Source organism: Lygodium microphyllum, chromosome 21, assembly GCF_053477565.2.
Source record: "Lygodium microphyllum isolate KBCC chromosome 21, Lygodium_microphyllum_v1.1.10, whole genome shotgun sequence".
In the NCBI taxonomy this organism is placed as follows: domain Eukaryota; kingdom Viridiplantae; phylum Streptophyta; class Polypodiopsida; order Schizaeales; family Lygodiaceae; genus Lygodium; species Lygodium microphyllum.
Genome location: NC_141155.1, coordinates 84,851,169 through 84,865,371, shown reverse-complemented (window position 1 = coordinate 84,865,371; position 14,203 = coordinate 84,851,169). Strand labels below are relative to the sequence as shown.

The following is a 14,203-nucleotide window of genomic DNA, read 5'->3' as shown; positions in this document are numbered from 1 at the left end:
TTTTCATAATTGCCTCTTTGTCTCATTGATGTAAGAGCAAGGAATATATGTTGAGGAAGTGAGGGATTTCAAGGACTACTTATCAATTCAAGATGAAGAGGATTTTGATTCAGACATAATTAACTATGACACTGATGTTGCACCATTGAGAAAATTTTTGTGGACCCTGAATCCTCTCGAATTGAGATTTTTCTCATTGATACTAGCATTGTATGATTGAATTCAAAACTAGAATGACTTAAATACCTCAAGGTAATTGACTACAAACCAATGGGGCATCATCTCATTGACTTATGTTAAGACCTGAGAGTATCAAGGATGTTGTAGGACAAGCTAAGAGAACACCAACAATTCTGACTCCGACACAGAAGGAAACAATGACTCTGACCTAGGGTTTTCCAAAGCGACCCAATCTACTAAATCTAAAACCAAACTCCCAATCCATTTGAGGAGAAAGCACTTAAAGCATACTAAGCATAATGATAAGTTTGAAACTTGCAATTAGAAAAAACTAAGTGACATTTCCCCATGATTCACAAGGCTCAAAAAGAGTGATCAAGTAGTTGTATTGCTTGGGGCAAAGCGTGAAGGCACATATAATGAACCCATTGTGAGGGACCAACAAACATTAAAGAGGTGAATATTGTAGAGCATGGGAAACACCCTAGGCATATGTACATTATTGAAAACCTTAGTAGAGAAGATGAAGCATGACTTATTGACTTGTTGAAAGAATATGAAGATGCATTTACTTGGAACTAATTTGACCTTAAGGATGTACCACTATAAGTCCTAACACATAATTTCTTTAAAGCCAAATGCCAAGCCTATCAAGCAAAGATAATACCCTATGAATCCTTGATATGCACACCATGTCAAGGAAGAAATTGAGAAGTTATAGAAAGTAGGATTCATATATGAAATTGAGCATATTGAGTTGGTATCACCAAATTCTGTGGTGCTTAGAAAGAAGGCAAAGATTCCAATATGCATCAATTAAAAGAAATCAAATGTTGCAACCAAGAGAGATCACTATCCCCTACCATACACAAATCACATGATTGAGCGGGTAGCAAGAAAGGATACCTATAGCTTCTTATCAAGATATAATTAGGTACAAGTCCATTTGGAAAATTGACCAAAAATTACATTTTCTACTGATTGGGGGGTGTTTCCATACATTGTCATGCCATTTACGTTGACTAATGCTCTAGCAACCTTCTAACAACTCATGCACACTATCTTTAAAGACATGTTGTGGAAGTGGCTCGAGGTATCCGTTGAGGACCTTTCTTTCCATTCTAGTTAGGATGAATATCTTGAGAGACTTCAACTCATCTTTGAGAGATGTTGGCATTATAACCTATCCTTGAAGTGTCAACTTTAGATAAAACTTGGCATCAACCTAGGCCATGTTGTGTCCAAAAATAAAATCGCAAACAACTAAGATCAAAGTCATCATGAATCTCTTTCTATCCATCAATTAGAAGGGGATATAGTGCTTCCTTTGCCATACTAGGTATTGTTGCTCCTTTGTGCTTAACTATACTACTATTGCATGAACACTCTACAAACTATTGATCACTTGGGCTTGGACTAAGGAATGCCAAGCTTCCTATGAAGCACTGAAATAGGCTTGACTATTCCTATTTATGAGCCCCCGATTGGATGATAACATTTCATCTACATATTGATGCTTCCAAAATTTCCATTGGAGCAGTATTATGCCAACTTGATGGACATAATATGGATTTTCATGTACATATTGATGCTTCCAAAATCGCCATTCAAGAAGTATTATGCCAACTTGGTGAACATAATATGGATTTTCTAATGAGTTTTGCCAGTTGTCAACTCATTGAGACTCAAATGAACTATTCGACCACGGAAAGGGAAGGACAAGTGATGGTTTAAGCTATCATGAGATTTTGACATTATCTTCTTGTTACACCTGTCACCTTCTTTGTTGACCATCAAGCTTTGCTCTATCTTGTGAACAAGTCATGTGGCACAAGGCACATTTCTCAATGGCTTTGATTGTTATTACAATTTGACTTTTATGTTATTGTATGTAAGGGAAAACAACACTTCATTGTAGATCACTTGTCAAGAGTGACTATTAGCAAGAAGGTCACAAGAGTTGATGACCAACTCCTAGACTCTCACATGTGTTTCACATTCAATAGGATGCTAAGCTATTCAAGGCCGATTTAACACCTCATTGGGAAAATGACATTGTCCATGCCATTGAGAAGGGTTTGCCTAAATGATCAATAAAAAAGGCACAACTCACACAAATCCTGATTAAGACTCGACCTTACCAATTTATATCCAGTCAATTGTGCCATTTAGGGCAAGATGGTATTCTTAGGGGATGCATCTGTGTGAGCATGAAATTGAGGGTATGCTCAGGGGATGCATCTGTGAAGATATCCTTAGAGGATGCATATGTGAACATGAAATTGATGGTGTGTTGCAAGAGGCACATGGCAACATATAAAATTGAGGATGTGTTGCAAGAGGCACATGGCAGTATTGTTGTAGGGCACTTTGATGCAACTACTACAGCACGCAAAGTGCTTCAATCCCAATTGTGGTGGCTCATCCTCTTTAAAGATGTTTCTTGGTTTGTTAAGCACCGTGATGAATGCCAAAGAACAAAGTTACCCATCAAGAAAGATAAGATAGAATGCACACTAGTGATCACCTACTAGCCCTTTGAGAAGTAGGATATTGACCTCATGGGACCCATTAGCCTAGTTGCACAATATTTTCAAGCTCAATACATCATCGTAGCCATGAACTACATGACAAAATGGGTTGAGGCTAGGGGAATCTTAAAAAATGACACATTGTTGCTCGATTTCTCCAAAAGCAAGTCATCTCATGCTTTAGATGTCCCATTGAAATCATTAATGACCAAGCTTCACACTTTTTGAATGAAGTAATTGAGCATCTCTTGTTCCCATTCTTGGTCATCTATAGGAAGTCCAATCCTTACTATCCCCAAGTGAATGGCTAGGTAGAAGCTACAAATAAGGTTCTTGTTAGCATCATAATAAAAAATGTCTCAACATCATGCTCATTTTTGGATCATAAGCTCATGGAAACACTTTGGGCCTATCAGATAGCATACACAGCTACCACATGACAAACTCCATTCAACCTTACCTATATAGCACTTGATGCCATTATGCTAGTAGAATTCATGACCCCCAATTTATGCATCATTATCCCAAAGGAAATAAGGCATGGTAGCAATTCTTGGAAGAGCTTGAATAATTCTCAAAAAAAGCACATTTACTAGCTACTCATGCCTTGTTTACTAAGCAAGCCCGACGACATAAGGTGGCCTAGTCTGACAAGCATATCAAGCAAACATCCTTTGACAAGGGGGATCTCATGTTACTTTACTTGATAAAAGGCCACAAACTTTGATGCCTCATACCTTTTTTTTTCTTTGTATAAATAGTCACTTTAGACGGCCAACCTTGGATTGGTAACCTTAGATAGCCAACCTATTAGCCAATTTAATGGCAACATGATAAAAATTAATTTCCACTTGGACATCCTTTGCATGAACCATCCATGGTGAATGCATATAGTCCCCTACTATGTGTGGATAATACTTTTACAAATAGTTTGAGAAACAAAGTAAGACCCTTCAATGTCTCTCCCTAGACCTAACCCAATGACCATAAATAGTGAAGCTATTACCATTAGTAGTTTGGACTTGGATGATGAACCCAACATTCTAGCTGTGTATCTTTGCATATGCTTCATAGCAGCCATATCCATCATGGCCAATACTCTTATAGATGAGGGATCTAATTAAATACCCTTGCTTATTACTATTGGAAAAACCTCGAGTAATCACAACTACTACCAAGGAATACAAAGCTAAATCTGTGCAAAGAACAATCATATTCCTTGTTGTCCAAATGTAAAATGATAGTCACTATTGAGATCGAGAGTATCCGACTACTCTTCTTTTTCTTGCTAAATAATTGAGGTGTTGGCGACACGAAGAGATTCTTCTAGGATGTACTTTCAAGTTTTTGACCAACTATAACATCAACTATGTTGACAAACGCATTCACCTATAGTTGGTAGATACACAAGTGATTACAATGTTTACCTCCAAGTAAGTGTGATCTCAAACCTACTTAGATTCTTAGCCCATCCAACCACCCACAAACACATGATCTTAACACAATTGTTGAAAGATCAAGCCCATAAGAGACCACATGCTAGCCTTCCATCAAAGTGGTAGTGGAGACCTAAAGTCTCCTTGCATGCTTCCACACATTGTGCACCAAGCAAACAACCGTGAAGGCATTTACATTGATGCCACTATCCTTGTCATAGCCCATGCATTATGGCATGATGGGTCCCCAAATACATTCTGAGAGAACAAGGGTATTACAAAGGCTGCCATTAGTTTTGGCTACTAAAACTGTCCTCATCAGCTCCCTTCGCAACCTCTCTAAGATCATTCAAAGCATCATTCTATCTAGCAAAAGCTAGCCAATCTAACAATCAACCTCACTATGAGCCCTTTGGTGATCTTATGCCAAACTATTCGCAATGATAGATTTAGGTTTGGTTGATATGAACATGCTCTTCCTTGCATCCTAGTGGTGCTAGCATGGGAGGAACAAGAACACCTCTTCATAAGAGTATTCCAATTGTTAACCAATTGGCTTAGGAAATCCCTAAACGACAATTTAAATCATGCTAGATGCTCCCATCATATGTGAAAAACTCGAGGGGTCCACTAGGTTTTATTGTATGGTACCACATGAGTGTAAGGGAGGGGGGTTATTTAAGGGAGGAAGGTACATTTTATAAGGTAAGGTCCCATATATAGGGGGTAGATAAGAGTTATTTTCATATATTTCTTGCACGTAGGTGACGTCTCCTTATTATTACTAGTGAATCACGCTAGATGCTCCCATAATAAGGATTCACTAACCATATTTCTTGCACGCAGGTGACGTCTCCTTATTTAAATCACGCTAGTGCACAACCTCCTCCACTATGGAGGGGTTCTTATAAAAATTCAAACCATCAGTTTGGGAGTCCCTCTGAAGCATATCTTGCCTCTAGGATCTATTGACCAGTCGTCGCCACCCCAAGGAAGTACTGAAGGGCAGCAAGGGGAAACAGAATAGCAACCAAAACAAAAATAAAAAAGCTACATTGAAGGAAGTAGGAAAAGTAAAGAAAGAGAAAGAAGAATATTCAAGTCCAGACTCTAAGACATTTGATGAGAATGAGACAAGTGAGGAAAGATCTCTAATTCGACTAAATAACAGTTATAGGAGATGAACTGCCAATTTATATAGCCAAGCTCCAACTATCATAGGAGGTAGCAAAAACAACACTATGAGAAAGAGAAAAACATGAACATCAACAAATGCAAGGACAATGGAAGATCGCATGTTCCAACCTCCAAGAAACTATAGCCACTAGATTGATTGGAGTTGTGAATTTGGTAGAAAATCAAACTTGAAAACTCTATGAAGAGCTTTAACAAGATACGATGGATAGTAGGGTTGCATTGTGTGCACATCCCTTCTTCCTTGAGTCATGCTTGAAGTGCGCAATTCACTAAAAGGATATATGGTTAATATGGGATGCCTCTAGCAAGCACTCAAGCTTGTCCCCCTGAGTAACTTGAAAACTCTATGAAGAGCTTTAACAAGATACGGTGGATAGTAGGGTTGCATTATGTACACATCCCTTCTTCCTTGAGTCATGCTTGCAGTTTGCAATTCACTAAAAGGATATATGGTTAATATGGGATCCCTCTAGCATGCACTCAAGCTTGTCCCCCTAAGTAGTGTCGTGCGTGTCAACTTGTAATTCTACATTTTACAATTAAAAAAACTAAACGAAGAAAAGAAGAAGAAGTACAATAACACACACTTAATCATTGCAGTTAAAGGTTTACCCCGTATCCCACATCCCCCACACCACAACCTCGGGGCACATCAAGGGTATGACAATTTGAGCATACTCAATAGACCTACCACCTAGGGGCAACACCTCAACTTCTCACCTACTAGATCCTCAAGTGTGGGACAATGTTCTAATTATACTTAGAACTTGACCGATCTCGCAGTTGCACTACATGAGCACATCTCACTACACAAGATAGGTAGATACATCCCTTAGGGAGAACACCCCCGCAAAAAAAGGGTGCACTGGGCGCATGAAGAACCATCAACATCAATGGCCCGCACCTTCCATGTCATCTGCCATCAACAACCACCATTTTCTCTTCTTACATCATATAAGTTCCACCTTCTCAACCTTGCCCCTCACTACCTATTTATATTACTCTTCTACAAGGACCTCCTCATTGACTGTCCTCCCAACCACCTCTTGCTAGCCACTCAACTACTTCTGGTAGGAGTGCCATGGGACTAGCACTTGTCTAGAGGGGGAAAAATCTTAACCGTTCAAAGGAGAAAGATATGAACCACTTAAAGGAGAAGGACATGATGGCATATGAATGAAATGGCCACCCTAAAGACCCACCACAATTTTTTATCAAAGTTACTTTGTTCTTACCATGTTTTAAAAATAATCATGGTATGAAATTCTATTATGCGAGTCATGCTCCCTTTTTTGCAAGTTGTACTCATGATTGAGAGTTGTGAAAGGCTAGACAAGAGCAAGTTAATTGCAATCGACTAGTTTAATATGCATGCAAAAGGAAAGACCAGTCACTTGGTTCAAAAAGAGGGTTGGATGCCCAAGGGGAATGGGGAAACTAAAACCCTAAGTTTTTGTATAAAAAGGATGAAAAATAATGAAAAATACTATTAATTTTTGTGCTAACTTTTGTTATTGCCACCTTGCTTTTTGTCATTGGGAGAGAGAGAGTGAGAAGTTGAGTTTGAAAGCTAAGAGAGTGAGAGTCTAAGTCTGAGGGACAAGTGTGTGAAGCCTTCTCCTTCTTCTTTAGCACTCTCTCATGCCTTATCCATGCTCTTTTCATGCATGAAAAAGGCTATAAAGGGTTTGAGAACTATGGGAGTGTGTTGTGAATTGTGGAGCTAGCAATGTGCATCCTTCACGTTTAGATATATGCCATGCTTTCTCAGTACAAATGGGTTGTAGCATTTGTCATGTGTGAGAGACTGGGTGAGAGCTAGATGTTGCTAGCTTTGATGGGTGGTCAAAGTTCTTGAAATAATAGGAGTGTTCCGCAAGTTTCAAAATGTTGAGTGCATATTTCCCAACAAGATTTGGCACGTCATCATAAATATCATATTCTCAAGAACCATCATCACACTTTCTTGAAATTCTATATATGAGGATTGGTGAAAGGTTTAGTGCATCATACTAAATACCATGAATTGGGAATAAGCATGTTCAACATTTAGTAAGACCATAATGTAGTCCATTAGGAAAATTTTGTGTAAATGTATATTTATTCATTATGGACAAGTACTAAAGTTCAAATATGTATCTCTTTGAGTTCTTTGGTTACAAAAGCACATGGACTAATCTAATTTTTAGGAATCGATAAAAATTCGGTAGATTGGGATACCCAAAGAGTTAGTTTTTTGTCTTACTTCTCCCTATGATAGCAATTCTATCAAGGTGAGGAACAATGGCATACTAATCATACATCCACTTACTTGTCATTACAAATTTCCTATTTACATATTTCACATTTTCTTTTTGAAGATCATCATTCTTAGAAAGCCTAATTGGTTTAAGTTCTTTGAGCCATTTCAATAGTTTAAGGTTAGTTTCCAAGTCCTCTAGAAGGCTCACACCCAAGTAGAAAAAATGATCAACCCTTCCCCAAGTCATGCTCTAGCCATTTTAGTAGTTTAAGGTTAGTTTCCAAGTCCTCTAGAAGGCTCACACCCAAGTAGAAAAAATGATCAACCCTTCCCCAAGTCGTGCTCTAGCCACAACCTCTCTTTAGTTTAAGGTAGGTCCAAAGGCACACTTTCTTTGTGATAGTTTGAACATTTCCTAAGAGTTCTAGTTTAGGCCATCACATATACAATTTCAAAAATCAATCAAATATAATGGACCTCTTCACTTACTTGTCAAAATAACTTAGTCATTTAGCATTGTCTCATCTCATAGGAATATTGAGGATTCCCTTTATTAATGCAATAGTGGTTTACAAAATTGTCAATTGAAATGCAGAGCTACAAGTCATTCAAATAATTATCTCATAAATCTTTTCTCTATAGATCTTTTTAGGATTTGCATTCTTCTAAATTGGTGCATTCTCTAAAGTGTGGCAAATATTACATTTCTTTGACACTTCTTGAAAAGAGGGTTTCTTAAAACAATAGCCACCTTTTCCTTTGATACTATTTGTCTCATTTGCTAATAGATCCATAATATCTCTTGCACAAGTTCATTGTTGATACAAAGTAATCAACCATCATATGATGCATATAGATAATACATGTTGATTATATTTAATCTTTCCACCCAGCAAACTCTTCATAGATTATACTAGAGTGAACATTTCTTGCCTTGCATAAATTCCCATGTGTGTTGGATTGTGTGGCATAAAATCAAGCATATACCAAACCCCTCACGGCTATGAAATATTTGGAGATATAAAAATCTACTCCATAATTTCAAATACAACTTTTTTATATACAAATAATTGTCTAAGCTTTGGGGCACACTAAGCTTTCTTATACCTCCAAAGCTTTCTTACATCACAAGGGCACTTATCACTTAGATCTTTATCCTAATAGGTACTTGTGCAATCAAAATGTAAACAAACACCTATCACTTCTACAAAATGAGTTTTCGTAGCATTGTGCAAGATACTCAAGTCAAGTCCTCTTTTCCATCCAACTATCACAAGCTCAAATTCAAGCTAAGATAACCTAGAACGTAAACAAATTCAAAAGTAATCATTCTGCAAACAAAATGCATCATTACCTATTAATAGACATATCGAGCACAAACCTACCCTTGTTTCTTATCCCCGTTTCCATTTCTAAAAAGAATAGTGACATATAAAGTGGATTCCAGAGTCTCTTGGGCTTTAGTTCAATTAACTCTCAACTCATACATTAGCTTCGCTTAAGATTCGTTATTGATGAGTTTGTGCACAATCTCTCTATGCCACTTCAAGGGCATAAAAACTAGTCTTCGGGATGCCTTTTACATGTGTGCAAGGAAAGAACATCCAAACATCAATCTATTGCTGCACATGGTAGAAGAAGGCTCCAGTAGCATGTTGTGATTTTTATCGTCAGTTGTCTCATTGGTCTCTAATAGCTCTTCCATAGAAACAAGGTTTATGGTATGTAAATAGGAGAGTTTGGATGTAAAATGACTTTTGAATTAGAGTATCATTAGATGTTTGAGAGGGAGGAGAAGAGAATAGGTAACAAAATAGCACAAATATTTTTTATGCCAAGAGGATGTTGATTTTGGAAACTGTTACAAGTTAGACCAAATGCCACCATTGAACTCCTTTCCAGATCTCAAGAATAAATTTTACGTGGGTTTGGCTTGATTCAAAGTTGGGGATATATGTAGGATGTCATCCAAAGAGAGAAGTCTATATAGAGTATGGAGGGGGGAAGATCTTGGTATGATTTCTTTATTTCTTTATACTTTTCCTTTCCAAATAAAGCAAAGCTAATTTGATTGTGACTAAAACACGTGTTTGACACCTTTCATGCATTAGTTTAACTATCTCGAAATTTCACTATTACTAAAGAATCATGTCATGGATACATTACAATTTTTTATATCTAACTATATACATTAGGTTGCACCAAAAGCCATGACAATGTAGATCTAAGGCTACAATATTGCAATAGCAGTATAACAACAATATGGTGGCATCTTTTGTTTTCTCTGTTTTTAAAAACAAGCTTGGTCTTTTTAGAGGTGTCATGGAGATACTGAGGGGTCCTTACTCTAAGACTTGTGTGGCATTTGGTGAAGGTCGAATGGCATAGAGTTGGATGATAGGAGGAGGGCTAAAGAAGTAAAGGCATGTGCATGAAAATGTAAATGGAATATGTGTGGGCTTGAGTTTTTGCTATGTGTGAAGAGGTGGAGCTACTACTACAAGTAGTGATAAGTGTTGTGGGAGATCCTCCTAGGGATCCTCCTTGGAATCCATGATGGGAGAATCTTGATGGTGGTAGTACTAAGAGGTATTGTTGTGATCTGGCAAGGTGAGGTTGCATCCGCATGCAAGTAATTTAGTGATTAGTGACACGAAAATGAGATGAGTGATAGCCTATAAATGGGACCAACCTTAATGTAGGCACAACTAGTCATCTTAGGAAACTCTTGGTCATCATGGGCAGGAAAGGGTCATTGAAGGCCTAGGGCTTGTAGATTTGGCAAGTGTGAAGACCCTCCTTGTCTAGCCTCATCACATCTCATACTTCTTGAAAACAATTAAGATGAAGACCAAATTATGTTAGATGATGAATCACCACCACTACCATCCTCATTCATTGAAGTCAAGGAACACTCAATCTTCCTCATTCACAAGGACATCCACTCATAAACCATTACTTGAAATTAAGATGTTCTTCACCTTGATTACTCAAATTGTCTCTTAAGTTCCCACCCCTTGATATAATTGATGATGACAACAATCTAAAGCATGCATGTAAGGAATTTGATGCCTTAAGGTCAATGACTAGTGCCCATTTCAAGTTTGGTATTGAGATTCCTCCAAAGTTACATAAAGTTCTCTACATAACTTTGTCCCATATCTCGACCAAGTCCTTATAAGCTAGTCCACATAGTTCTTCTAGTATGCAATGAAGTGTCAAGACAAAAAGCATGCTAATTTCTATCATGCACACTCGTTTAGTCTAATGATATGTTATGGTATGTCTATCGTGCTATCACATCTATTGACTTGCTCTTTGTCCTTAATCTCACTGGTTTGGAAAGGGCTTTGATGTGATGGTAGATGATATTTGATCAGAAGTCCCTTTGGTAATGAGCACTATTTGATAGGGTATTGGACCTTCCCCAACATTCGCAATATATTTGCTTTCAACTCCCAATCTACTAACATGTTCCAACTAGCCACACTTTCCATCTTTTTCTTACAAAACTTTATTAATTTCCTAGATCCAACTTTTATTATCAGCATCGGTATAGAAATATTTGAGGTTCCTCATACATTCCCCTTGAGAGTAATAAAGGGGATCTTGCACTTCTCACAAATATATTGTGTTTCCCCTTTGCCTAAGATCCACCCACAACCCCACTCTTCCAGGGACCCAAATTATCTAAAGCTCTCCATTCCAAATGGCTTAGACAATGGTGTGATCCTTTTGATCACAATGAAACACATGCTTGGAAGGGCATGGAACAGATTTGGCTACATTTCAAGCTTAATGACAAAGAAAGGCAATGGTTTTACAAGTTGGCCCACTAAATCTAAGGAGGTTGACCCACCTCCTACACTCCCAAGGAGCTGCATCTTGCTAAGGTATTGGATGTGAGTGGACAAAAGAAATTTTGGAGTTGCAAGAAGAGGAGAGACATCATTGGCCCCACCCCTCGATTCTTTATGTAGGTTGGAGCAGCTTGGAAGAAACACTTCCCCACGATGAAGCTTGCCACATGGAAAATGAGAGTCAAATGAACATGGAGGGCCACCTGCTCTATATAAGCTCAACACTCTCTTATGGAAGGTGGTGAGCCATAAGCTACCATTGAGGAGCAAATCAACCAAATATTGTTCAATTTCTCTACCATGTATCTTGTCCAAGAAAGCTAAATAACTAACTCACCATCTTTTTTGGGATTGCCACTAGTTAGGCCTATCTGGACAAGACTTATGAAATGCATCAAGGAGGCTAACTAGAATGATGCAAGCAAAATGAGGATTGCCCTCTTTGGTGATAGAGGTGCCTTTGATGACGAGTCCCTTAGACTCTTCAATACACCAAGCAATTGTCATGGAGTTTTTATAGAAGATCAACAACAATATAGCATTTGGAAGGAAATCAACGAACTAGTGGAATATGTGATCTAAGTGAGATAAGGAAGACGAAGCCTAAGGCATTGAGTTTTTCGTCTAATTTGTAAGAATTTTCTGAAAATGAATGCTACGACTCTGCCTTGACACATTTAATGCACGTATGAAGTAATTACTGTTTTTAAAACCTTCATAAAATATGTCGGATATTTTCGCATTGAAAAGAAAATAGACATGATCAATCGATCAGCACTTAAGCAGGGATAAAGGATTAAATATACCATTGATCGGGAGGGATAAAGGAGTAAATATACCATTATGAATCGATCGGCAGTTAAGCAGGGATAAAGGATTAAATATACCATTGATCGGGAGGGAAGGAGTCGATGCGAATCTGAGACGAGCGATCGGTGGATGGCTTCTGTCTGACAGACGAGGTTTTACCTCCCGCCCTATCATCCCAACTGCGACAGCTCGAGGGCAAATGCTTTTGGCCGAAAACCCCACCACCCCAATTCTGCAGGTTGACTCGGGTAGCGCGGCCTGTGACGACGATGATACAAAAAGTCCCGATCACGATCTCTCTCGTATTTCATAATTCCCTGCGAGATCTTGAGAGGAAGAAGGAGCAGCCATGGCCGATGCTGCAGCTGCAGTTGAAGCTGATAACAGCGATGCCATGCAGGAGGCCCATGAGGCCGCAGAAATATATTGGCAGCGGCTGAGTGCGGACCTCTACGAACGCATCCTAGCGCGCCTGCCGATAAGCGTCTCGATCAGATTCGCGTCCGTCTGTAAGGACTGGTATTCAAGGATGAGCGCGCCGGCCTTCTCTGTGCAGATCCGCGACCTCGCACCCGGCAGGAAACCCTGGCTCTTCCTGTGGGGGTCCCTGCCCCGCTCCCAGACTTGCATGTCCTGCATGTACGACCCCATGGTTGGCCGCTGGTTCCTCTTGCCATCCCCAGCGTTGCGGCCTCCTCTCGCCAACGCGATCAGCCACACTCTCATCAGTGGATCCTTCCAGGGCCTTTGGATCTTGTGTCCTGATCTCTCCACGCCGCAGCACCCTGCATATGGCCTGCACTATTTTGCCCTGAAACCCTCACCCCATAACACCTCTGCCGTGCTCAGCCGCTTGCCACGCTTCCTTGGCCGCTTCCCCATTGTGGGAGCCCTCAACAGCGGCAGCGGCATGAACGATGATAGCAACAGCAGCAGCAGCAGCAGCAGCAACATCGACATCGACCGCATTGACAGCAATATCAACAATGGCAACATCAAGAGCAACATGAACACGGACATGAACAACAACATCCACATCAACAGGCCTCCCCATCCCTTCCGATTCTTCATCCTCGGAGAAGCCAGAATCAACAAAACTGCACCTCTGTATCTGTACAATTCCCATACTGGCAAGTGGGAGCAGTGCGAGCCCTTCCCGCGGGACACCTTCCTTGGTGCGTACGGTTCGTACAACGCTTCCTATGCAGTGGTAGGCAACACGATATATATTGCAGGGATCTCCTCCAACGCCATTGCATCCTTCAATGTGGATAGAAAAGCATGGAGTACTGTATCATACTTCAATGTTCCAGATGCTATGTATGTGTTGATTGCATCCATTGACAAAAGCATATATGCCATAGGGATATGCACTCAAAATGGGCTAGACAGATGCCTCAAGTTGTTTAAGGTGGATGAATGCAGCATGAAGTGTAAAGAGGTCAGCAGGATGCCTGACCATATGTGGTCTCTCTTTGGAGACCACCCTAAGTTACATCTAACGAGGCTTAAATGTGTAGGATCAGGCCACCTATTGTATCTGTATTATGGGTCTTTCTTCCACAACATCCGCATCTGTGTATGTGATGTTGATGCAGATTACAAATGGGAGCAACTTCCGTCCTTGCCATTTGCTTTGCAAGACTGTGATGCCAAGGTTGAATGTTGCTCCATAGATTTGTCACCTATGGCTTGTTTGACATCCCTATTCCGCTAGGACATATAAGACCTAACACCAATGTGCCTATTCAAACATGTCTGTACAGACTACAAGTGAGATGGAAATAAGGGCACAAGTAAGGATTGTGTGTTCTAGCTTTTATCACTTAATTTTAACAACAATAATCTTTGGCTTTACAATCATGCTGATAATCTTTGACTTAAAAATATTGGATCACATCACTTGTTGAGATCATCCACAAAAAAAAAATCTTGGGGAGCACATTA

The 14,203-nt window shown here is 39.5% G+C and overlaps 1 protein-coding gene across 1 annotated transcript; it reads left to right on the top strand.

Moving 5' to 3' along the window:
* The first annotated feature begins 12,605 nt into the window (after nucleotides 1–12,605).
* On the top strand, nucleotides 12,606–13,973 carry LOC148018231 (F-box/kelch-repeat protein At3g24760-like). The gene has a single exon (XM_087661555.1). It carries the CDS (start codon nucleotides 12,606–12,608, stop codon nucleotides 13,971–13,973), a length of 1,368 nt encoding a protein of 455 aa, XP_087517681.1.
* Nucleotides 13,974–14,203: the final 230 nt, after the last annotated feature.

Bases quoted from the DNA above. Each gene is read 5' to 3' on its own strand.
- LOC148018231 (XM_087661555.1), top strand. From the start codon at position 12,606: ATGGCCGATGCTGCAGCTGCAGTTGAAGCTGATAACAGCGATGCCATG.